Source organism: Embiotoca jacksoni, unplaced genomic scaffold (genome assembly GCF_022577435.1).
Source record: "Embiotoca jacksoni isolate LCO1_2020_lvr unplaced genomic scaffold, fEmbJac1.0.p SCAF_89, whole genome shotgun sequence".
In the NCBI taxonomy this organism is placed as follows: domain Eukaryota; kingdom Metazoa; phylum Chordata; class Actinopteri; family Embiotocidae; genus Embiotoca; species Embiotoca jacksoni.
Window position 1 is genome coordinate 335836 of NW_027185446.1, and position 22500 is coordinate 358335.

Genomic DNA, 22500 nt, shown 5'->3' on the forward strand with positions numbered 1-22500 from the left:
TCCTGTCGCTGAGACATCAAACTGACATCCCAGCTTTTATTACTCATCTCAAACAGTTTGATTCTCGGGGTCGTCGTGCAGTCGTTAAAGAGGCGGTGCTCCGCTACACCTTCTTTGGTACGTTAGTGATGATGGGTTTGGGGCGCGTCTTGAAGATCAGCTTCCGTTTAATGAGCGCGTACACGGAGTACGACGTGGAGGCGAGTCCTTGCTGGTCCGTCTCCATGGCGACCTGCGTGGCATCGTCGCCATCCTGCGATCGGCTCGATTGCTTGGTGAGGACGGCGAAGGGCTTCTCCAGTTTGACCTGCTTCCCGTAGAGAATGTGATGACCGACGATCAGCACCGGCACCCCCTGGTGGAGGGAGTAAGAAGAGCAGTTACACTGAGTGAACTTAAAAACTTGAAAAAATGACTTTTGTTTGAGCTACAGAACGGGACGGAGCAGTGGGTTCATTTTTGGACCGTTTCATTTGTACACAGATTAGATTCAGTCCGGTTCCAGTCCAGGATTCTTCCATCAAATATCTAAATGATATTTTTCTGTCTGTCGTGCACCTCTTTGGTGTAGAGCAGGTCTCCCATCACGTTTCCTGCCAGACCAGAGTTGTGTCTGGACATGATCTCTCCCTGCAGCTCCACCTGCAGCCACTCCGGAGGACTGCAGCCGTCCACGCTGCCTCTGCAGGAAAAACAGGCAGGAAGAGTTTCTGCAGGTTTCCGACCATAAAGTTTACTTTACTGTGACAACTCATAATTAATTTAATATTTTGGGATACAGGGAAAATCAATACAAATAACAGAATAAAAGATAGGGGTAGTCAAAAATATTAAATATAAAAAAAATGTACAATATACAATATAAAAAATTATATTAAATTAAACAAAACAAAACAGTGCAACAAATTAAACAAACAACAACAAACAGTGTTATTGATAAGTTAGTCGGACAGAAGATGTTTTCCTGCATTTTATTTGTACTGTAAGTACGACAGGTGTTCTGACCAAACTATGCAAATTATCATCAGCCCTGACAACAACAATTTATCAGAAGAAAATTTAAAATATTAAAAACGCTGAGTATATTTTAAAGTCAAGTCAGGTTTATTTGTTAAATCACATCATTTAAAACTTTGTATAATTCATGTTTTGCCTCCAGCAGGCTGGAAATATGTTTAAGACCTTTATATGTGAAATGTGAGACTTTTTAATAACTTGTGAGGAAACTGAACTCAAAGTTTTTGCAGACTTTAAGACTGTAAACACCTTCATTCCGTCAACGCACCAAACTCCATTCAAATATCGTGAACTTCCTCCATTTACACGGACACTGAGTGGAAGTAGACATGATGTAAAAAACAAGAACATGTTTAATACCAATCGTGTTGCTTTTCAGTTCGGCATGCACCAACTTCCACTCACGCACTTCATAAATACAACTTGAGGTTTTACCTTTTGATTCTTGTATTAAACTCACTAACTTCTGCGTATGAACTGCTAACAACACATTTATTATCGGGTAATAACAGGTAAAGTTTACGGTTCTCACCTGATGACTATTTGAACCATCGTCCCGTCAGAAAACAAACAGTGTCCGGTAACATTAACGTGAATAAATCGATTATTTATCAGAATATTAACGTTAAAATGCTCCAAACGAGCAGCTTCGACACAAACCGAGTTTTACATTCCGGATTTATTTCCCGCCTGCTTGTGCGTACGCTCAACGTGATGACGTACTTCCGTTGCTCTTAGTCAGTTTCAGTTCCGGTTCAAGGGTCATCAACGTGGGTCCCGTTGTTTTCAAGCGTGTCGGTGAAACAGAAGAAAGTTGAGCGACTGTGAAGAAACGCGGCGGTAAATACGGTTTTATATCGATGACCGGGACTGTTGAAGCGGGCGGGGTTCTGGTTTGTTGGTGGACTGTTAGTTCCGTTAGTTCAGTTAGTTCAGTTAGTTCAGTTAGTTCAGTTAGTTCCGTTAGTTCCGGTCACTGAGCTAAACCTGCAGGTTTCTAAAACTTAGTTAACCGACAGGAAGCTTTTTAAAACAAGCAGCGGTTTCCTGACTGTTTTTTCAGAATATCCAAAGACTTATCAAACTATCCGCGTGAAAACAATGGTCACTTCATTGAGTATTTTAACATATTTTGAACTCGTTTCCCAAAAGATGCGCCTCCGTTTCTGGATCAAAACAAAGATGGCGGCCCGCGGCTCAATGGCGTCGCACCTTAAAAATGTTTCAGTTCATCTTCATCTTCATCTTCATCGGTAGACGAGTCTTTACGGGCTTCATCGGTACTTCCGGAACAACGGTAGTTTTTATGAATCGACCTGCCGGTTGGTTCAAACGTTCCCGGTGAGGGAACCGGCCGGTCAGCCCGGTGACCGGAGGCCGCCGCCGGTCAGCCCGGTGACCGGAGGCCGCCGCCGGTCAGCCCGGTGATGTTGTGTTTTGTGGTCGTCAGCGGATCATGGGAGAGTTCCGGGTGCACCGGGTTCGGTTCTTCGACTTCACGCCCAGCGCCGTGCGGGCGGTGGCCTTCAGCCGGCGGACGGAGCGGCTGGCGGCGGCGCGGGCCGACGGAGCCGTGGAGGTGCTCAACTCCTCCGACAACTACTTCCAGGAGAAGGTGAGCGAGGAGGAACCGGAACCGGAACCGACTCCGACTGCACCGGACAGCCGAACCTTCGTTTCCCCACAAACCTTGAAATCATTGATAATCGGAACAGACTTTTAAATAAGTTCCTTATCAGCGTCTTTAATGTGAATATTTGATCAAACGGTTTGAATATGTTGGTTTGTGGGTTCAGAAAGTCCCGACGACGTTTATTTTTAATGTTTTCTGTCACTTTAAATTAAAAAAAAAACCCAGATCGGATAATCAAGAACACTTTGGTTACCATGGTGACAGTCTGAGACTTTAAGAGTCTCCGGGTTGTTTTTTTGGGACCTGGAGGATCTGACCTCGAACCCGTTTGGGTTTTTCTGCCCAGGTGATCCCGGGCGGCGCCGGCCGGGCGGTGGAGGCTCTGTGCTGGGCGGGCCGGCGGCTCTTCAGCGCCGGTCTGAACGGGGAGATCACGGAGTACGACCTGGAGAACCAGCGGCCGCGCTACACCGTGGACGCCTACGGAGGACCCGTCTGGACCCTCGGCACCAACGACCAGGGGACGCAGTTGGCGGTCAGTCCAGAGACGTCTGCCGCGTTAGAACCAGAACCAGAACCGGTCCTTTAGCTGTGATTTAAATCTGTTTTCTGCATCAGGTCGGCTGTGAGGACGGGACAGTGAAGATGTTCGACGTCCTGGAGGACAGGATCCAGTTCCAGAAGAACCTCGACAGGCAGAAAGGTGAGAAGAGGTTCTGAGGACGACCCGGCTATCGTCACAGGAAGAACAGCGGTGACGGTCTCTCGTCTCTGTCCCTGCAGGTCGGATCCTGTCTCTGTCCTGGCATCCCTCCGGCTCTCTGATCGCTGCCGGAATGATGGACATGATCCGGATCTTTGACGTGGAGACAGGTGAGTCCGTCCTGACGGGACAGAGCATTGAGACGGAACTCCAGAGGACAACATGTGGACGTGTGTCTCTTCCCTTCAGGCCGCGCCACCCACCGGCTGCTGGTGGAGAGAGGCGTCGGGACGTCCCGGAGCCGGGAGGTGGTGGTGTGGAGCGTCCTCTTCCTGTCCGACCACACCGTCGTCAGCGGCGACTCGGCGGGGAAGGTCCAGGTCTGGGACGGACTCACCGGGACGCTGGTCAGAACTCACCTGGTCACTAAGTGGGACGTCCTGGCTCTGTCGGTGTCGCAGGTGAGACACGACGCTGCAGGTCCTGGTCTGGACCTTAGTTCAGGTCCTGGTATGGCTCCAGGTCCGGCTTCTGTTGTGACTCCAGGTCCTGGTCCCAGTCTTGTCCTCCTCACTGATGTCTCTCTTCGACAGGACGAGAGCAGCGTGATCGCCGGGACGTCGGAGGGAACCGTCGTCCAGTTCCAGTTCCTGTCGTCCTCGGCGGACCGGCAGGAGAAGGATTGGGTCAGAACCAGAACCTTTAAGAACCACTCGCACGACGTGCGGGCGCTCGCTCACACGGACACAGCCGTGGTGTCGGGAGGTCAGTGAGGAAGCTGCCGTGTGTCCGTCCGTGTGGCGTGAGATCATGAAACCAGGTCATTCATGGGTGTGTTGTTGTTTCAGGGATGGACACCCAGCTGGTGGTGCGCCCCCTGCTGGACAAAGTGGAGAAGAACACGCAGGAGGCGGCGCTGCGCAAAATCACGTTCCCACACGTGAGTCCGCTTCAGACGGTTATTTTATGTCAGAGATCACCTGTACGGCCGCTGCACGGTCATTGCTGTTACCATGGCAACGTGCTCACCTCCGTCTGTCCGTCCTTCCTTCCAGAGAAGCCTGGTCGGTTGTGCGAAGAAAGCCGGACTGCTGCTCTTCCAGTTCCCCGAACATCTGGAGCTGTGGAGGCTCGGAGACAGTGATGGACATGGTGAGGAAAACAAGAGAGGAACTACTGACACAGAGAGAGAACTACTGACACAGAGAGAACTACTGACACAGAGAGAGAACTACTGACACAGACAAGAAGAACTACTGACACAGAGAGAGAACTACTGACACAGAGAGGAACTACTGACACAGAGAAGAAGAACTACTGACACAGAGAGAACTGCTGACACAGAGAAGAACTACTGACACAGAGAGAGAACTACTGACAGAGAGAAGAAGAACTACTGACACAGAGAGAGAACTACTGACAGAGAGGAACTACTGACAGAGAGGAACTACTGACAGAGAGAACTACTGACACAGAGAAGAAGAACTACTGACACAGAGAGAAGAACTACTGACACAGAGAGAAACTACTCACACAGAGAAGAACTACTGACACAGAGAAGAACTACTGACACAGAGAGAGAACTACTGACACAGAGAGAGAACTACTGACACAGAGAGAAGAACTACTGACACAGAGAAGAAGAACTACTGACACAGAGAGAGAACTACTGACAGAGAAGAAGAACTACTGACACAGAGAGAGAACTACTGACAGAGAAGAAGAACTACTGACACAGAGAGAGAACTACTGACACAGAGAGAGAACTACTGACACAGAGAGAAGAACTACTCACACAGAGAGGAACTGCTGACACAGAGAGAGAACTACTGACACAGAGAGAGAACTGCTGACACAGAGAAGAACTACTGACACAGAGAGAGAACTACTGACAGAGAGAAGAAGAACTACTGACACAGAGAGAGAACTACTGACACAGAGAGAAACTACTGACACAGAGAGGAACTACTGACACAGAGAAGAACTACTGACAGAGAGAGAGAACTACTGACACAGAGAGAACTACTGACACAGAGAGGAACTACTGACAGAGAGAACTACTGACACAGAGAAGAAGAACTACTGACACAGAGAGAAGAACTACTGACACAGAGAGAAACTACTGACACAGAGAGGAACTACTGACACAGAGAAGAACTACTGACAGAGAGAGAGAACTACTGACACAGAGAGAACTACTGACACAGAGAGGAACTACTGACACAGAGAAGAAGAACTACTGACACAAACAAGAAGAACTACTGACACAGAGAGAGAACTACTGACACAGAGGAACTACTGACACAGAGAGGAACTACTCACACAGAGAAGAACTACTGACACACAGAGGAACTACTCACACAGAGAGGAACTACTGACACAGAGAGAGAACTACTGACACAGAGAGAAGAACTACTGACACAGAGAGAGAACTACTGACACAGAGAGAGAACTACTGACACAGAGAGAAGAACTACTGACACAGAGAAGAAGAACTACTGACACAGAGAGAGAACTACTGACAGAGAAGAAGAACTACTGACACAGAGAGAGAACTACTGACACAGAGAAGAAGAACTACTGACACAGAGAGAGAACTACTGACACAGAGAGAGGAACTACTGACACAGAGAAGAAGAACTACTGACACAGAAATGAACCACTGACACAGAGAAGAACTACTGACAGAGAGGAACTACTCACACAGAGAAGAACTACTGACACAGAGAAGAAGAACTACTGACACAGAGAGAGAACTACTGACACAGAGAGGAACTACTGACAGAGAAGAAGAACTACTGACACAGAGAGAGAACTACTGACACAGAGAGAAGAACTACTCACACAGAGAGGAACTACTGACACAGAGAGAGAACTACTGACACAGAGAAGAACTACTGACACAGAGAGAGAACTACTGACACAGAGAAGAACTACTGACACAGAGAGAGAACTACTGACACAGAGAGAGAACTACTGACACAGAGAAGAAGAACTACTGACACAGAGAAGAAGAACTACTGACACAGAGAGAGAACTACTGACAGAGAGAGAGAACTACTGACAGAGAGGAACTACTGACACAGAGAGAGAACTACTGACACAGAGAAGAAGAACTACTGACACAGAGAGAAGAACTACTGACACAGAGAGAAACTACTGACACAGAGAGGAACTACTCACACAGAGAAGAACTACTGACACAGAGAGGAACTACTCACACAGAGAGGAACTACTGACACAGAGAAGAACTACTGACACAGAGAGAGAACTACTGACAGAGAGGAACTACTGACACAGAGAGAGAACTACTGACACAGAGAAGAAGAACTACTGACACAGAGAAGAAGAACTACTGACACAGAGAGGAACTACTCACACAGAGAAGAACTACTGACACAGAGAGGAACTACTCACACAGAGAAGAACTACTGACACAGAGAGGAACTACTGACACAGAGAGGAACTACTGACACAGAGAAGAACTACTGACACACAGAGAGAACTACTGACACAGAGAAGAAGAACTACTGACACAGAGAAGAAGAACTACTGACACAGAGAGAAGAACTACTGACACAGAGAAGAAGAACTACTGACACAGAGAAGAAGAACTACTGACACAGAGAGAAGAACTACTGACAGAGTCACATTATTATTATTATAATAATAATAATACTAGATTTTATTTATATTTCCAGGATACTCAAAGACGCTGTAAACCAGCTACACTCAAGTTACCAAACAGCAGGAGGAGTGATGATTATGGGATGGTAGTTTAACTGCAGCTGTTCATTGTGTCAACAGGAAAACCTGGAGAGTCTCTGACTGTGAAGAGGAAACCAGAGAAACTGATCCAGCTGAAGAGGAAGGTGTGTTCATGTTTAACTGTGTTCATGTTGTGTAACGACCTCATTGTTCAGACCTGGAAGCTACGAACACTTTTATGAACCGTTAATTACCAGCTGATCCAAACGGCTTCAGTCAGCTGATTGTTCAGATGTCAGCAGTGGATCCAGGAGGTCCGACAGAGACCTCCGCTTCTCCTCCACCTGTCTTAGTGTCCTGTTCGACGCTGACTCTCTGCTGCCCCCTGCAGGGCGAGGACCACATCTGCTGCAGCGCTGTGTCTCCGTGCGGCGGCTGGCTGTCCTACTCCACGGTGTCCAGCGTCCGTCTGTACCGCCTGCAGCACGACGACAACAACATCAGCATCAGCAGGGTGAGCTCTCAGTCCCGAGGCATGATCTTCATCTCTGGATGGAAGCTTCATCATAGAAACATGACAACACTTCAGCTTGATGAAGGTTGTCCACCTCCTCTTCTTCTTCCTCCCTCCACCTCCTCTTCCTCCCTCCACCTCCTCTTCTTCCTCCCTCCTCCTCTTCCTCCCTCCACATCCTCTTCCTCCCTCCTCCTCCTCTTCCTCCCTCCAGGTGTCCAGACTGCCGAAGGAGCTGCGTTCGGTGCAGCAGCTCCACTTCTCCTCTGACTCCTCCCGACTCTTCGCCTCCTCCAGTCAGTCGTCCGTCGTCGTCGTCGGCCTCGAGCGGACGGAGTGCAAACACCTGCACACCTTCAGACACAAGTCAGGTGAGGCCTCGTGGCTCCGGGGATTCTGGGTAACGGTGAGCTTCATCTCTGTTAATGAATGAAATGTGTGTGTGTGTGTGTGTGTGTGTGTGTGTGTGTGTGTGTGTGTGTGTGTGTGTGTGTGTGTGTGTGTGTGTGTCCAGGCTCCAGACAGCCGGTCCACCTGCTGGTTGCCAGTGACGACGGTAAATGGCTCGCGGCGGCGAACACAGACTGTGAGATCCATGTCTACGACCTCCACAAGATGAAGGTGAGCTCAGGCGTATGAGGAGTCATCAGTAACCATGGCAACAGCAGTCAAAGCATAAATCTGTCTGTCTGCCTGCAGCTCCACTGCACGGTTCCAGTGTACAGCTCCTGTCCCACCGCCATCGCCATCCACCCGACGACCAGCAGCCTGATCTCGGTGCACGCCGACCAGCAGGTGAACTGTCCATGTTTGAGTACTTCCTGGTTCTGATCTACAACACGTCTCTATAAAGTTGTTCCAGGATCATGTTCACCACTGAGCTGCATCAACTCTTCTTTTAACAACACTCTGGAAACCTTTGGGAACTGAGGAGACCAGTTTCTGGAGTTTTGAAAGTGGAATATATATCATTCAGCATTAATGCTTCCTTCCAGATGTTCAAGCTACCCATGCCATGTGCACTAATGCATCCTGTACCATCACAGATGCTGGCTTTAGAACTGAGCTGATAACAAGCTGGATGGTCCCTCTCCTCTTTAACCTGGAGGATGCAGCGTCCATGATTTCCAAACAGAATCTCAGATTGTGATCCATCAGACCTCAGGACAGTTGTCCACTTCACCTCAGTCCATCTTCAATGATCTCGGTCCAGAGAAGGTGGCGGTGTTTATGGATCATGTTTCTATCTGGTTTCTTCTTTGGAGAGTTTTAACATCATTTGTGGACGCAGCGATGAACTGTGTTCACAGACGATGGTTTTCACAAGTGTTCCTGAGCCCATGCAGTGATTTCCACTCCAGAATAGTGTGTTTTTAATGCAGTGCTGCCTGAGGGCCCGAAGATCACCACCATCCAATATTGGTTTCCAGCCTTGTCCCTTGTGTTCAGAGATTTCTCCAGATTCTCTGAATCTTTTAATGATATTATGAACCGTAGACGATGAAATCCACTAATTCTTTGTAGTTTTACGTTGAGGAACATTATTCTTAGATTGTTGAACTATTTTCCAACACAGTCTTTCAGAGTGGTGAACCTCTCCCCATCTTCACTGCTGAGAGACTCTGCCTCTCTGAAATCATCTTTTTATACCCAATAATGTTACTGATCTGTTGCCATGGTAACCTCATTAGTTGTCAGATGTTCCACCAGCTGTATTTTTTCCATCTTTTGTTGATCCTGTCACAACTTTTTAGAGATGTGTTGCTGCCATCAAATTCAAAATGAATCTTCACATTGTGTTTGTATTTATATTTCACACCAACTCTAAAGGCCTCGTTGTGACTGTCGTGTTGACGTCGGTGTTGTCGTTGAACAGATCTTTGAGTTCTCGCTGCTGCAGAAGGAATTCACCGAGTGGAGCCGGCGGCTGCAGAAACTCGGCCTCCACCCTCTGTGGACGGAGAGAGACACGCCCGTCACACACGTCACCTTCAACCCCACCAACCCGGCGCACATCATCCTGCACGACACCTTCATGTTCTGCATCATCGACCAGAGTCTGGTGCGTCCTCTTAATATGAAACCTGCAGACTTCATGAGGACAACAGCTTCTTTTCTAGTTTTTTAATTCTGTAAATACACTGGAGAGTTTTTCTACATTTACTGGTTGTAAGATAGAAGTAGAGACAAACACAAAGATAATAACACCAACAATTCAAATCTTTGATTTTATTTAAACATCACGGCACCAGAGGAAAACGTGGGAGAACTCAGATGTGTCTTTCACTGTTTTGTCATTAGTTAAACTAGATTGTTTGTTTTTAACTTGACAGAAGATCTCTAACTGCATATTTTTGTGTTTGTGTGGACTTGCAGCCGCTTCCTGAAGCCAAGACGCTGCTCTACAACCAGATGACCCTGAGGAGTCTTCCTGTGGCGGAGCGGAGCCGACACAGCCACGCCTTCAAGATCTGCAAGAACTTCCAGGTGGGTTAAAGAGGCAGAGCTCAGAGTTCCAGATGTTGAATCGTGTTCTTCCTGCAGCTGACGGAGGCTCAAAGTCTTTTAGTTTGTCCAGAACCAGAACAGAACCGCTGGAGACGCCTCATCTGTCCGTCTGGAAAAAGACAGCAGCAACTTTTACATCTTTCAGTTACGAGCTGAACGCAGAAATTAACACAAATTCAGGCCATTTCTTCAATATTTACAGCAGCTTGTACATTTTTTTTTTCCACAAAAATACCAAGTTCCTCAGTAGAAGCTCTTCTAAGACACAGTCAGCCTTTCAAAATAAAACTCACTTTATCAACTAAACTAACTCCTCGCTCCTCTCATCCTCCACCTAAACTTCATTGCTAATTCCAGCAATTAAACCCCCAAAAACTGCACATTTTTGGGGGGAAAGTTGCAGCAAAAATCACTTTTCATCGCAACTATCACGAAAAACTCTGATCAGTAGAAAGATGACGCTCGGTGGAATTAGCAGGAACGTTTGGTAGCAAACATCGAGATGCTGATTGAGTTGTTTAATTCAATTAAACAAAGTTCTTTGATATTAAATATTTATCTCCCCTTCATCCTGATGATGTTTCTTTAACCTCCTAGATTCACTCACACTACTCCGCTCCTCCTTCTCCTCCTTCTCCTCCTCCTCCTCCTCTTCCTCCTTCTCCTCTTCCTCCTCCTCCTCCTTTACCTTGAACAGTAGAACTTTAGTATCTTAAAATAGAACTTCCTGATAGAACTTTGTAGTTTGGCTTTCTGGAAGAAATTGTATTTTCTTGATTGTTGTTCTGGTTTTGAACCCTCATGGTTGAAATGAACTGATTGTAAGTCTTTGGATAAAAGAGTCAGATAAATGAAATGTCATGTAATGTGATGTTTGGGTTTGGTCCCGCAGCACCTCCTGTGTGTGAGCCTGCTGGACGACAACTCTCTGGTGGTGGTGGAGCGCCCCCTGATGGACATCCTGTCTCAGCTGCCTGCGCCTGTCCGCCAGAAGAAGTTCGCCACATAGACGTCCAGGTCTCAGGAGGCTCCCGTTTGTTAGAGATGTTTTGATAAAGAAATAAAAAGAACTATTAACTGTTAGCTATGTGACTCTTCTGGATTTATTGATTATTTTTACACATTTGTTCTGTTTTTTTCTTAGTTTCCTTAAAGTGTAGAAACCGGCAGTGAAGGTTTGTCTGTAAATATGACTGAATTACTTCTGGTTACATTTTTAAAAGAGAAAATAAATGAAAAGGTTCAGCTGTGTGTGTTTAAAAGAATGTTTAGATGGCTTTTTTTTTAATGATATTTCGGACGACATTCGGACTTGTTTTTAGACAACATGCATGTCGTCTAAAATATCATAAAGAAGTCACACTACGTTTCCCATCAGGTCTCCTGTTGACGACGCTAACCAGGATCAACTTTTTATTCTTTATTCGAAAAAAATATTTACCATATTTTCTACTCCGTACTGGGGGGCAGATTGGTATTTTTCAATAATGGGGGGACACGACCCCCCCCCCCCCCCCCCAAACGCCCACGCACAGCAAACTCCCAGCATGCAACACAGACAGGAAGTGGTGTGAACTGCGATGGTGGAGCTGGTCTGCAGACAGCAGGGGGCGCTGCTGAGCTACTTTAGCACCATTTAACTTCAGTGCTGTGGAGCTGCTGGAGATTTTATTCAGAGCAGATCTGCAGGAGACGTGACGAGAAAAGTTTTACTTATTTAAAAATGAAATGAAGAGGCTTTTTCTGCTTTTTCTTTTTCACAGCCAACAAATTCAAATAAAAACTTTATAAACAGAAACAACACGAGATGCTCCGTTTTTAGTTGTAAATCAATCATCTTGTTTTAGAAACTTTCCAGAAAATTTTAATAATAATTTAAATAAGTTTTTACCCAAAGATTTTTTTACATTATGTGATAACAAACAGCAGCTCAGCTGTCAGGACTCTGATTCAATTCATTTATAAATCCTACTTATTTTTTCCTGCTAGATTGATAATCTCAGAGTGAAATGTGACAACACACTATTTATGGACAGAAACAGAAGGATGATTATTAATCAATCAATCATTCAGTCAGATTTTATTTTTATGGCACCTTTCATACAAATGTCTTGAAAAAAAAAAAGTATAGTTATACCAACTAATAAAACCAACTCAAATGTGTCAATAAATAGTTCCAAAAAAATCTATAAAACTCACTTAAAAGTATATATAAATATAAATATGAATATCATGTTAAATAGATTCAAACATTTAATAAATTACATTGAATTAAAGGCCGGGTTAAAAAGGTCAGTCTTGAATATACAGTGAGTGTTTGGACTGTTGGAGGAGGCGGAGCATCGAGGGTCTGATCATCAGCTGACCTGCCGCTCACCTGCTTCCTCTCCAGAATCACCTCTGAACACAGAAACCTTTTAAAACAACAGTATCATTTATTTGGCTTCAAAGAAGCTGAACTTTAAAAAGTCCCACTGGGACAAAAAAATCTGCAACAGGAATAAATACAAAGTGTTCACATACAAAACAAAACAAATAAATAGATCAATATTCAAATATTATTATTACTGCTATAAAAATAACTATACAATAGCTGTTATGTTCAATGGACGGCCATCAGTATGAAAACAAGTCGTTTACAGGAGCTGCACTGAGCCGAGCTGTAAATAAATGAAGAGCAAAAAGGATGACATCATCGTCATGACAATAAATAGGCCAATAAAAACAGACTTCTGAAGCCTCGTTAAGGATCCCGGAGGTGTCGAAGTCCCGAATCCCCCCAAAGGACTCGACACCCCCGAGTCAGACTTGGTGCATTTTAAAACAAGCACAACGTGAGCTGTGGCGTCACAGCGGGTCTGGATGGTCCCTCTCTAGGAGGCGGAGCTGGCTCTGACGCAGGTACAGCCCACCACCACCTTTATGCTGACCGGCCTGAGGGAGTAACTCCCCCCGTCGCTGCAGAGCTCCCTCTTCAGGAACACTCGGTCCTGCACCACCTCCGCCGAGTTGTAGTCGTGACTCTCCACCACGCCGTCCTCCCCGATCTGGATGCATCCGGCACACAGACACACCGCCTTGGTGTAGGAGGAGGGGAAGTGGTCCGGCATGGGCTGCTGCCTGTAGAGGGAGGGGGAGGAGTCACTTAAAGCACTTTTTTTAAACTGCTTTGTGTCTCTTCGTCGTCCTCTGATTAACTTTAAAACAACAAAGATCCTTCAGACATCATTTCATCTGCAGCAAAATGTTTTAACTGGTTTAGTTTAAATAGAAAACGTCGACCTCAGAGTTGATAACTATGCAGAATACTTTAATCCTGAAGGATCAAATTTGTCTCTTATTTGTTAAAAATGTTTTTTATTTATTTATCAGTTTGATTTGGATGTTTTCAAACGAACGAACAGAAAACCGACAAATTCAAGTGAAAATGTTGTAAAAACATTCAGAGAGTAAAATGTGGTTTAAACCTACGAAAAATGTCAGTGAGCCGAGAAAAGCAGCAAATATTCACATTTTAAAGACAAACTACTTTTTAAGATCAGAAAAACAAGTGATCAGCTGATCAGTTCAGTTCTACTGGTTCTGATGTGGTTCTGTTGTGGATTTGGATCCTAACTTCAGATTACTGGAGGAGGACAATCCAGAAAACAAAATAAAGTTTGTTAACATTTTGTGATTCAAGTTGAAGGTTTATTCAGTGAGTTCCTGAAGAGATGAAGTTTCATCATCGCGGACGAACAGTTAATAGAAGAGCGGCAATGACGTCATCCAAACAGCTGAAGCGGGACTTTCCCTCCCGTGAAAGAGCGCCGTTGAACCGAAAGCCAAATCACAACGCAAACATGGAAGTGCAAATATTCCATTCATCTGCAGCTTCAGGAGGAGGTGTTTTTTATGGCTGCACTGTTACCTCACATGCAATCACTCTGGATGCCTGAACATCATTTTAAAAAGGTTTGACCTCTGACCTCTAACATCTCTCAGGTAAGATATTTAGTTGCTCTATTAAAACTGATTATTCATCATTTTTTGCTGGGTTTTTTTTTCAGGTCGTGAAAATGAAATAAAATGAAAGTCACGTGATCGAACGGAAGCATCCCTGCACATCGCCACTCCCCCCCTCCCCCCTCCTCCCACCTACACACAACTTCCCCAAGTAAATATTCAACTTGATCAGTGAGCTCATAAATGTGCCTTCATGAGCTCACTGATGGTTTCTGAGAGTTCAAGTCTAGAAATAAATAAATCCCAGAGAAGCTAAGAGTTCCCGCTGCAGGGTTCAGTGTTTGATGAGCATCAGCTTTCCTCAAAATCTCCATCTGACCTGCTCCTCTGTTTTAACATGTTTCAAATATGTATTTTTAAATATAAATATTCAAAGGGGGAAATATTCCGCTCTTATTTTGAAAGGATTCCCTGTAATCTTCTACTGAGACTCTGGCGTCAAATTAAAAGTCCCTGACCTCCTGTCTGTGCAGCATCTTACGGTCAGGATGTGGATGAGGTCACTTACACGTATGTCCACGGGGACAGGGACCTGTCCCGGACCGCCGTGGAGGCGCTGGATAGCTGCGCTACTGGACAGGAGAGGGTCACGTGACGCGCCGCCGTAGGTGAGGGCTCGGCGGGCTGCGGGTAGTGGCTCCGCAGCTTCCGCTCCGCTGCTCCGGTCAGCTCGGTGTCGTTGTAGCACCGGAACATCTTACAGGTCCACGCGGGCACGAGGAGCAGCGCGAAGAAGAGAATCTGTGGAGGAGCAGACACACGGTGAGGTGATGGAGACCGACCAGCTGACCTGTCCGCTCCGGGGCGGTGCGCGTGCCACTCACCTGCTTCATGTCCATCCTGCGTCGGTTTTCTCTGAAAGACTGTTTACAAGAACTTTCGCGCTGCTTTTGAGTCTCCATTGGGCTATTTATGGACATATCTGGGAAAAACCGGCGGCATGAGGAAATGGAAACGCGGCTCCGCACTTGGACTTCCTCTTCGCGGAGGGAGAGGAGGCTGCTGCAGGTAGAGGGCTGCCCGCGCGCGCACACACGCGCACACATCATCTGCATGGAAATGTAAGACACGGAATAACTGAGGATTTAAATGGTATTGAACAAAACAGAAGTTTAATTTTAAACTTCTAATTTCATGTATTTTTATTTCGGATAAATTGTTAATAATTCAGTTTGATTCAGAATTTGGTTTGAATTCCTGAGCAGCTGGTTTCCCTTTAAACAGACTGTGGACAGCAGGGGGCGCTGCAGAGAGAGATGGAAGTTAACAGTGAACTAGGAAGGGATATTTAAACGTGTTCAGAGACTTTAAAAGTTGCTTTTAAGATTTTGTTTTTTTAGACCCGATTTCTTATTTAAAGCAGATTTCTTTAAAATGTCTGTAGGGGGCGCTGATGTCTGTTTACCTCTTTACCTAACCTTAACCCGGGTCTCACGAATAAACCAAGGACCATAATGTGATGTTTTTCCCCTTTCGAGTTAAGATATATAAGAAATAAATGATTTATTTACATCAGAACCAATAAAACTTCTAAAAACAAAAGTGTGAACTTTAATTCAGAAAACGTATAAACGCTGATGAAGAAGAAAAAATACGCGAAGAGAAACAAAATGCATCAACAACTTTGTGTTTGTAAGAGAATCAAATGTGAAAAATAAAGAATATAAAAGCTCTTTAACATGTGCAGGAGGTTTTTAACTTGTCTAAGATGAATAAATCAATTCTCCGGAGGGATTTGGATCTTCTCCTCCTGGATCTTCTGCCGGGAGTTTTTCCGGCAGTTTGTTGTCCGACCGAGTGACGCGGTGCTTCGAGGAGATGAGGTGACGGCGATCGCTAGAAAAACCTTTGTGGAGGCCGGAGAAAGACTTCATTGTTGTCTTTGTAAGAAACTCTGCTGATCTGTAATGAGACCTGAGAGTCTTCCCACACTGCCGAGCCCAGAGGACGACGAGTCAACCGGGGAGATGACCTCTGACCTTTCAGATTTCATCCTTTTATCCGCAGTTGTCGGAAAAGAGAAACGGTCGAGGCGTCACTTCCTGTTCAGGACCGGACCAAAATGAGTCTTACTTCACGGCTCTATAAAAAGCTTCAACCGTTTATTAATATGTTCGTAGTCTCGAACAGACATGAAGACATGAAGCGTTTGTGGGGCTTCACGTCTCCCATCTTCAATTCAAATAATTCAGTGAAACAGTTTAGACCTTTAAGACCTGACAGGAAAAGGCCTTCAGAGTTTTACAGAGTGATGTTTACGTCAGGAACCTCCTCCAGGACGTATCCGTGGCTCCAGAACACAACGTAGGTGAAATGTGTGGATGAACGAGCTCTGAAAGTAGCAGCAGGGGAACATTTCATGGATGTGAGGAGGAGGGGAGGAGGGGAGGAGGAGAGGAGGGGAAGAGGAGAGGAGGAGAGGAGGGGAGGAGGGGAAGAGGAGGGGAGGAGGGGAGGAGGAGAGGAGGGGAAGAGGAGAGGAGGGGAGGAGGGGAAGAGGAGGGGAGGAGAGGAGGAGGGGATGTCCTCTCACCAGCAGGAGTGTTTGAGGGGCATTCGGAGGTAACTTCCCGTCGGAGGGCGTTCAGCACACGTAAACACCGTAAACGTTAAACCGGCAGCTCCACGAGTCCGACGAGCACCGACGGAACCGGAAACCAACGACCTCTGAAAGCCACATTTCAGAACCGTTTCCTCTCTGAAATATCAGATAATGAGAACGACGTCATCACATCGTCAACATGTATCTCACAGTAACGTTTTGATTTAAGTACATGGCTCCCAGCAGAGGTGTGGCCTCGAGTCATGTGACTCGATTCAGACTCGAGTTAATCGAGTTAACGAGACTAGACTTCAACTTCATAATGTTATAAAAGACAAAACTCAACTGGGACTTGAGCTCTAGTGACTTGAGACTAGATAGTATTGACTTATGACTTGTTGGTTTTGACTTGTGACTAGTTGGTTTTGACTGGTGGCTAGTTGGTTTTGACTTGTGACTAGTTGGTTTTGTTTGGTGACTTGTTGGTTTTGACTGGCGACTAGTCAGTTTTGACGGGCGACTAGTTGGTTTTGACTTGTGACTAGTTGGTTTTGCCTGGTAGTCACCAGTCACCACAAGTCTGTTGGTTTTGACTGGTGACTTGTTGGTGTTGATTGGTGACTAATTGGTTTTGACTGGTGTCTTGTTGGTTTTAACTAGTTGGTCTTGACTTGGGACGTGTTGGTTTTGACTGGTGGCTAGTTGGTTTTGACTTGTGACTAGTTGGTTTTGTTTGGTGACTTGTTGGTTTTGACTGGCGACTAGTCAGTTTTGACGGGCGACTAGTTGGTTTTGACTTGTGACTAGTTGGTTTTGCCTGGTAGTCACCAGTCACCACAAGTCTGTTGGTTTTGACTGGTGACTTGTTGGTGTTGATTGGTGACTAATTGGTTTTGACTGGTGTCTTGTTGGTTTTAACTAGTTGGTCTTGACTTGGGACGTGTTGGTTTTGACTGGTGACTTGTTGGTCTTGACTTGGGACGTGTTGGTTTCGATGTGTGACTTGTTGATTTTGACTTGTGACTAGTTGGCTTTGACTTGTGACTAGCTGGTTTTGACTAGTGACTTGTTGGTTTTCACTTGTTGGTTTTGACTTGTGACTAGTTGGCTTTGACTTGTGACTAGCTGGTTTTGACTAGTGACTTGTTGGTTTTCACTTGTTGGTTTTGACTTGTGACTAGTTGGTCTTGACTTGGGATGTGTTGGTTTTGACTGGTGACTTGTTGGTTTTGACTGGTGACTAGTTGGTTTTGACTGGTGACTAGTTGGTTTTGACTGGTGACTTGTTGGTTTTGACTTGTTACTTGTTGGTTTTGACTTGTGACTAGCTGGTCTTGACTTGGGATGTGTTGGTTTTGACTGGTGATTTGTTGGTTTTGACTTGTGACTTGTTGGTTTTGACTTGTGACTAGTTGGTCTTGACTTGGGATGTGTTGGTTTTGACTGGTGACTTGTTGGTTTTGACTTGTGACTAGTTGGTTTTGACTTGTGACTTGTTGGTTTTGACTGGTGACTAGTTGGTTTTGACTGGTGACTTGTTGGTTTTGACTTGTGACTAGTTGGTTTTGACTTGTGACTTGTTGGTTTTGACTTGTGACTAGTTGGTTTTGACTTGTGACTAGTTGGTTTTGACTTGTGACTAGTTGGTTTTGACTTGTGACTTGTTGGTTTTGACTGGTGACTAGTTGGTTTTGACTTGTGACTTGTTGGTTTTGACTGGTGACTTGTGAATTGATGTCTGTGATCACATTAGTTTCAGAAGAGTCAGATGAACCTTTCAAAATAAAACACTTCCTCCTGTGAATTTCCTCTGAAACAGGAAGTCCTGCAGCTCGACTCGGCCGGCGTGTTTTCAGAGAGAGAAGTCAGGACTTTCTGATCAGATGTCACTGATCAATAATATTGCTGTCTCTTGGAGAACAGCTGTGTTGGGACTCAGACAGGAAGTGCAGCGGTCGTCTCTCCGGCTCAGATGTTCTCAGCTCAGTCGTCTCAGTGATCCGATATGTGAGTCACAGCAGCGGTTCGACCTCGGATCAGATGTGGGCCGAGCTTTACTTTATAGTGTTGGAGTGACGTCACACCTTCAGGGGGTTACGTACCACTGCAGTGAAACCGAGCGTGTCAACAGACGCGCGGGAGGACCGAGGCGTCACTTCCTCTCCACGGGGAGCTACTTCCTGTGAGTCAGCCACCGTGGTTACAACTGGATGCCAGACACCGAGGAAAACTCAACTAAATTCTAATGAGGACAACTCGATTAAAATCTGATCAAAGAGAGCTCAGCTAAAAAGTTGCAAAGACAAACTTGATTAAAATGTCAGACTAAAACATCTCTAAGGAGAACTGGACTAAAACATCTCTAAGGAGAACTCCACTAAAACATCTCTAAGGAGAACTCCACTAAAACATCTCTAAGGAGAACTGGACTAAAACATCTCTAAGGAGAACTCCACTAAAACATCTCTAAGGAGAACTGGACTAAAACATCTCCAAGGAGAACTGGACTAAAACATCTCCAAGGAGAACTGGACTAAAACATCTCTAAGGAGAACTCCACTAAAACATCTCTAAGGAGAACTGGACTAAAATATCTCTAAGGAGAACTGGACTAAAACATCTCTAAGGAGAACTCCACTAAAACATCTCTAAGGAGAACTGGACTAAAACATCTCCAAGGAGAACTGGACTAAAACATCTCCAAGGAGAACTGGACTAAAACATCTCTAAGGAGAACTGGACTAAAATATCTCTAAGGAGAACTGGACTAAAACATCTCTAAGGAGAACTCCACTAAAACATCTCCAAGGAGAACTGGACTAAAACATCTCCAAGGAGAACTCCACTAAAACATCTCTAAGGAGAACTCCACTAAAACATCTCTAAGGAGAACTGGACTAAAACATCTCTAAGGAGAACTGGACTAAAACATCTCTAAGGAGAACTCCACTAAAACATCTCTAAGGAGAACTGGACTAAAACATCTCTAAGGAGAACTCCACTAAAACATCTCCAAGGAGAACTGGACTAAAACATCTCTAAGGAGAACTCCACTAAAACATCTCTAAGGAGAACTGGACTAAAATATCTCTAAGGAGAACTCCACTAAAACATCTCTAAGGAGAACTGGACTAAAACATCTCTAAGGAGAACTCCACTAAAACATCTCTAAGGAGAACTGGACTAAAACATCTCCAAGGAGAACTGGACTAAAACATCTCTAAGGAGAACTGGACTAAAATATCTCTAAGGAGAACTGGACTAAAACATCTCTAAGGAGAACTCCACTAAAACATCTCCAAGGAGAACTGGACTAAAACATCTCTAAGGAGAACTGGACTAAAACATCTCTAAGGAGAACTCCACTAAAACATCTCTAAGGAGAACTCCACTAAAACATCTCTAAGGAGAACTGGACTAAAACATCTCTAAGGAGAACTCCACTAAAATATCTCTAAGGAGAACTCCACTAAAACATCTCTAAGGAGAACTGGACTAAAACATCTCTAAGGAGAACTCCACTAAAACATCTCTAAGGAGAACTGGACTAAAACATCTCTAAGGAGAACTCCACTAAAACATCTCTAAGGAGAACTCCACTAAAGGTTCGTAGAGGACAAAACTAAAACGTTACTTTTGAACATTTATGAGCTCCATTTTCAGACTTTGAGACACGACTTCAGCATCTCTGGTCCGACGTGAATATTTACATTAATACGCCTTTTACTTGTGTTACGGCACGTTTATAGATTCATGAGGTGAATATGGACGTTGATTCTTCAGCTTTAGATCAAACCTTCACGTTACCGCCGTAGTTTCAACTCTGCACGTCTTTAACCAACGAACGCAGAGATTCAAAACTGGGAATGTCTCATATTAGTGCAATAAAAGTGTTTCCTTTCCACAGGGAACGCTGCCGGCGCTGTTTACACAGTCGAGTCCCACTTATGAAAAACTAAACAAATTTGTGGCCGAGATAAAGGTCAGCTGTTTGGAGCGATGTCTGAGATGCAAAACGATTCATCATAATCGGCTCTTCCACAAAAATAAATCAACTAAAGTTCTCAAAAGTTCAAAATCAGACCGACGAAATCTTCATGTTTTTGTTAGAAAGCAAAATTTTCAGCAGCTTTTACTTCAGTGTTATAATTTGAACTCTTCGATCGTCCTCAAACATTAATATTTAAATGCAGAAGTGGTTTCTGTTCAGGGAGGAAGGTCACAAAGTGCTGGTTTAAATTCTTCTAGAAGATCGGACAAAACAAAACTGCTTTCTAAAAGACATCAGTTTATTTTTGTTTTTCAAAATGTCCGACTGACATCAGGAAGTAAAAACAGGATCTTAACAGGTCGGGAAAAAACCAGAGGAAGAACCGGATATACAGCAGCAGGAGATCAGCTGATCGGACGATGACAGGAGGTCTCGAGGTTCTCTGCTGCTATGAATACTCATTTTTTTTTAAACAAATCATTAATTAAAAAAACAAAACCATGAAAGCATTTGTCCATTTAGCAACACTTTACGTGGATTTTCTCCGTTAGATCTGAGACCAATCTTTAGAAATGGATCATAAATAGAACGTTTCATGTTTTATATAAAGGTTCAGTGATTTCCTGACGATGTTAGCGAGTGTTGCATAAACAGAAGTAAACTGTTTTTAGGATGAATCCACGTTGGAAGGTGTCGAGCTGCCCGACAGACGACGTTACGCTACCAAACAGTTTGTTTCCTAAGTGAGGAAAACAAATATTCAGAGTTCTCTTGATCCATCTGAAATTAATTTGAATATTTAAGCGATTGAAGATCCGACAAACTTCCAAGTCAATAAAAACGAAGTTGTCATATTGACATTTACGGTGTTTTATTAGATTGACGTGAACTCGAGGCCTCGTTTTGATCCACTACCGTTTGCCCTGTTGAAGTTACTGCATTACACAAGATCAAAACTTCCTGTGTCCCTTTCAAATTAAAAGCCCTCATTAAGCATCTCAGTAGAGAGTGAATGAGGCTTTTATTGTGAAACATTTGTGTGGGTTGGCGAACTTTAACTCTCCACCTTCGTAAAGATTGATGGAACCGAACTGCACGTCGAGGTGAGAAACCTCGAGCTCAAATCCGATCATGGAAAGTTACGTGTTTGTTGTTCTGCGTCGAACCGGTTTGAACTCGCTGATCAACACAAAGGAGACGAGGCGTCACAGATGTTGCTCAACGTGGTGAGTCAACCGGCGTCTCAACAAACAGCGTGAATAGACGTATACAACATCTTCCTCACGGAGCCGCTGCACCGGCGCCCCCCCCCCCGTCCTGAGAAGCACCACATGGAGGACTTTCTCTTTATCAAAATAGTTTATTTAGAAGGCTTTTGTCACAAAAGCAAAGACACATCTTGTCTCTAAATGTCTCCGTTCCACCTCTCAAACTCCTCCAACTAAAAATGTGACACGAAAAAAACTTTAATTCATCACTTAAGAGCTAAGAAGAAAACAAAATGTTTAAAAAAAAAGAAGAAGAATCAAAACTTCACATCACTGCTGTCTAGAATCATAAAGGATGTTGTTATTGTACACGGTGAGACGGAACCAACGGAACCGGCTCGTCACGGCTGAACAACTCGCAGGTTTGTACAAAGAAGCGCTGTGAAGAAGAGCTGAGTCAGCAGTCCCGCCGCTCCACACAGGAAACAGAAGACGATAAAAGGGGGCGGAGCAACAGAGGAAGGCTCGCTGTGTGTAAATGTGTCGCAGGAGGAAGATGCTTCCTCTCTGCTGGAGGAGCGACGAGGTGACCGAGAGCACCGCCTGCTTCTGGACCGACAGGAAGTGAGCTCCTCTCCGGAGACGTCCCTCCCTCTCCACGCGCCCGCGGC

The 22500-nt window shown here is 44.9% G+C and overlaps 4 protein-coding genes across 7 annotated transcripts in view; 1 reads left to right on the forward strand and 3 right to left on the reverse strand.

Moving 5' to 3' along the window:
* chtf8 (CTF8, chromosome transmission fidelity factor 8 homolog (S. cerevisiae)) overlaps window positions 1-1631 on the reverse strand; it is a 1911-nt gene extending 280 nt beyond the window's left edge. The window contains exons 1-3 of the mRNA XM_069140006.1: window positions 1550-1631; window positions 559-682; window positions 1-355 (exon numbers count right to left, since the gene is read on the reverse strand). The exon at window positions 1-355 is cut by the window's left edge and continues 280 nt beyond it. Coding sequence (XP_068996107.1) covers window positions 104-355; window positions 559-682; window positions 1550-1569 — 396 coding nt within the window. The 5' untranslated portion in view covers window positions 1570-1631 and the 3' untranslated portion in view covers window positions 1-103. The remainder of the gene's footprint in view (window positions 356-558; window positions 683-1549) is intronic.
* A 145-nt stretch (window positions 1632-1776) lies between these two features.
* Window positions 1777-11166, forward strand: utp4 (UTP4 small subunit processome component). Its single transcript, XM_069140005.1, has 17 exons — window positions 1777-1857; window positions 2468-2632; window positions 2997-3185; window positions 3269-3353; window positions 3434-3523; window positions 3603-3814; window positions 3947-4118; window positions 4202-4293; window positions 4409-4505; window positions 7161-7225; window positions 7453-7575; window positions 7790-7946; window positions 8090-8196; window positions 8275-8370; window positions 9452-9637; window positions 9952-10062; window positions 10976-11166. Exons 2-17 carry the CDS (start codon window positions 2474-2476, stop codon window positions 11090-11092), a joined length of 2058 nt encoding a protein of 685 aa, XP_068996106.1. The 5' UTR covers window positions 1777-1857; window positions 2468-2473; the 3' UTR covers window positions 11093-11166.
* A 1465-nt stretch (window positions 11167-12631) lies between these two features.
* Window positions 12632-15078, reverse strand: il17c (interleukin 17c). Its single transcript, XM_069140026.1, has 3 exons — window positions 14913-15078; window positions 14597-14829; window positions 12632-13203 (listed from the first exon to the last, which is right to left on the reverse strand). Exons 1-3 carry the CDS (start codon window positions 15006-15008, stop codon window positions 12957-12959), a joined length of 576 nt encoding a protein of 191 aa, XP_068996127.1. The 5' UTR covers window positions 15009-15078; the 3' UTR covers window positions 12632-12956.
* Window positions 15079-21961: 6883 nt separating this feature from the next.
* zc3h18 (zinc finger CCCH-type containing 18) overlaps window positions 21962-22500 on the reverse strand; it is a 29526-nt gene continuing 28987 nt past the window's right edge. For all 4 annotated transcript variants that reach the window (XM_069139989.1, XM_069139988.1, XM_069139986.1 and 1 more), the window contains one exon: window positions 21962-22500. This exon is cut by the window's right edge and continues 423 nt beyond it. The gene's annotated coding sequence lies outside the window, so the exon portion shown is untranslated.

Excerpts from the sequence above, each read along its gene's own strand:
- il17c (XM_069140026.1), bottom strand. The coding sequence starts at position 15,008 with ATGTCCATAAATAGCCCAATGGAGACTCAAAAGCAGCGCGAAAGTTCT. Across the intron at positions 14,830-14,912 it reads GCAGGATGGACATGAAGCAG|ATTCTCTTCTTCGCGCTGCT; the intron begins GTGAGTGGCACG and ends GCTCCTCCACAG. Across the intron at positions 13,204-14,596 it reads CTGTCCCCGTGGACATACGT|GCAGCAGCCCATGCCGGACC; the intron begins GTAAGTGACCTC and ends CTCCCTCTACAG.
- utp4 (XM_069140005.1), top strand. The coding sequence starts at position 2,474 with ATGGGAGAGTTCCGGGTGCACCGGGTTCGGTTCTTCGACTTCACGCCC. Across the intron at positions 4,506-7,160 it reads CGGAGACAGTGATGGACATG|GAAAACCTGGAGAGTCTCTG; the intron begins GTGAGGAAAACA and ends TTGTGTCAACAG. Across the intron at positions 7,947-8,089 it reads CACCTTCAGACACAAGTCAG|GCTCCAGACAGCCGGTCCAC; the intron begins GTGAGGCCTCGT and ends GTGTGTGTCCAG.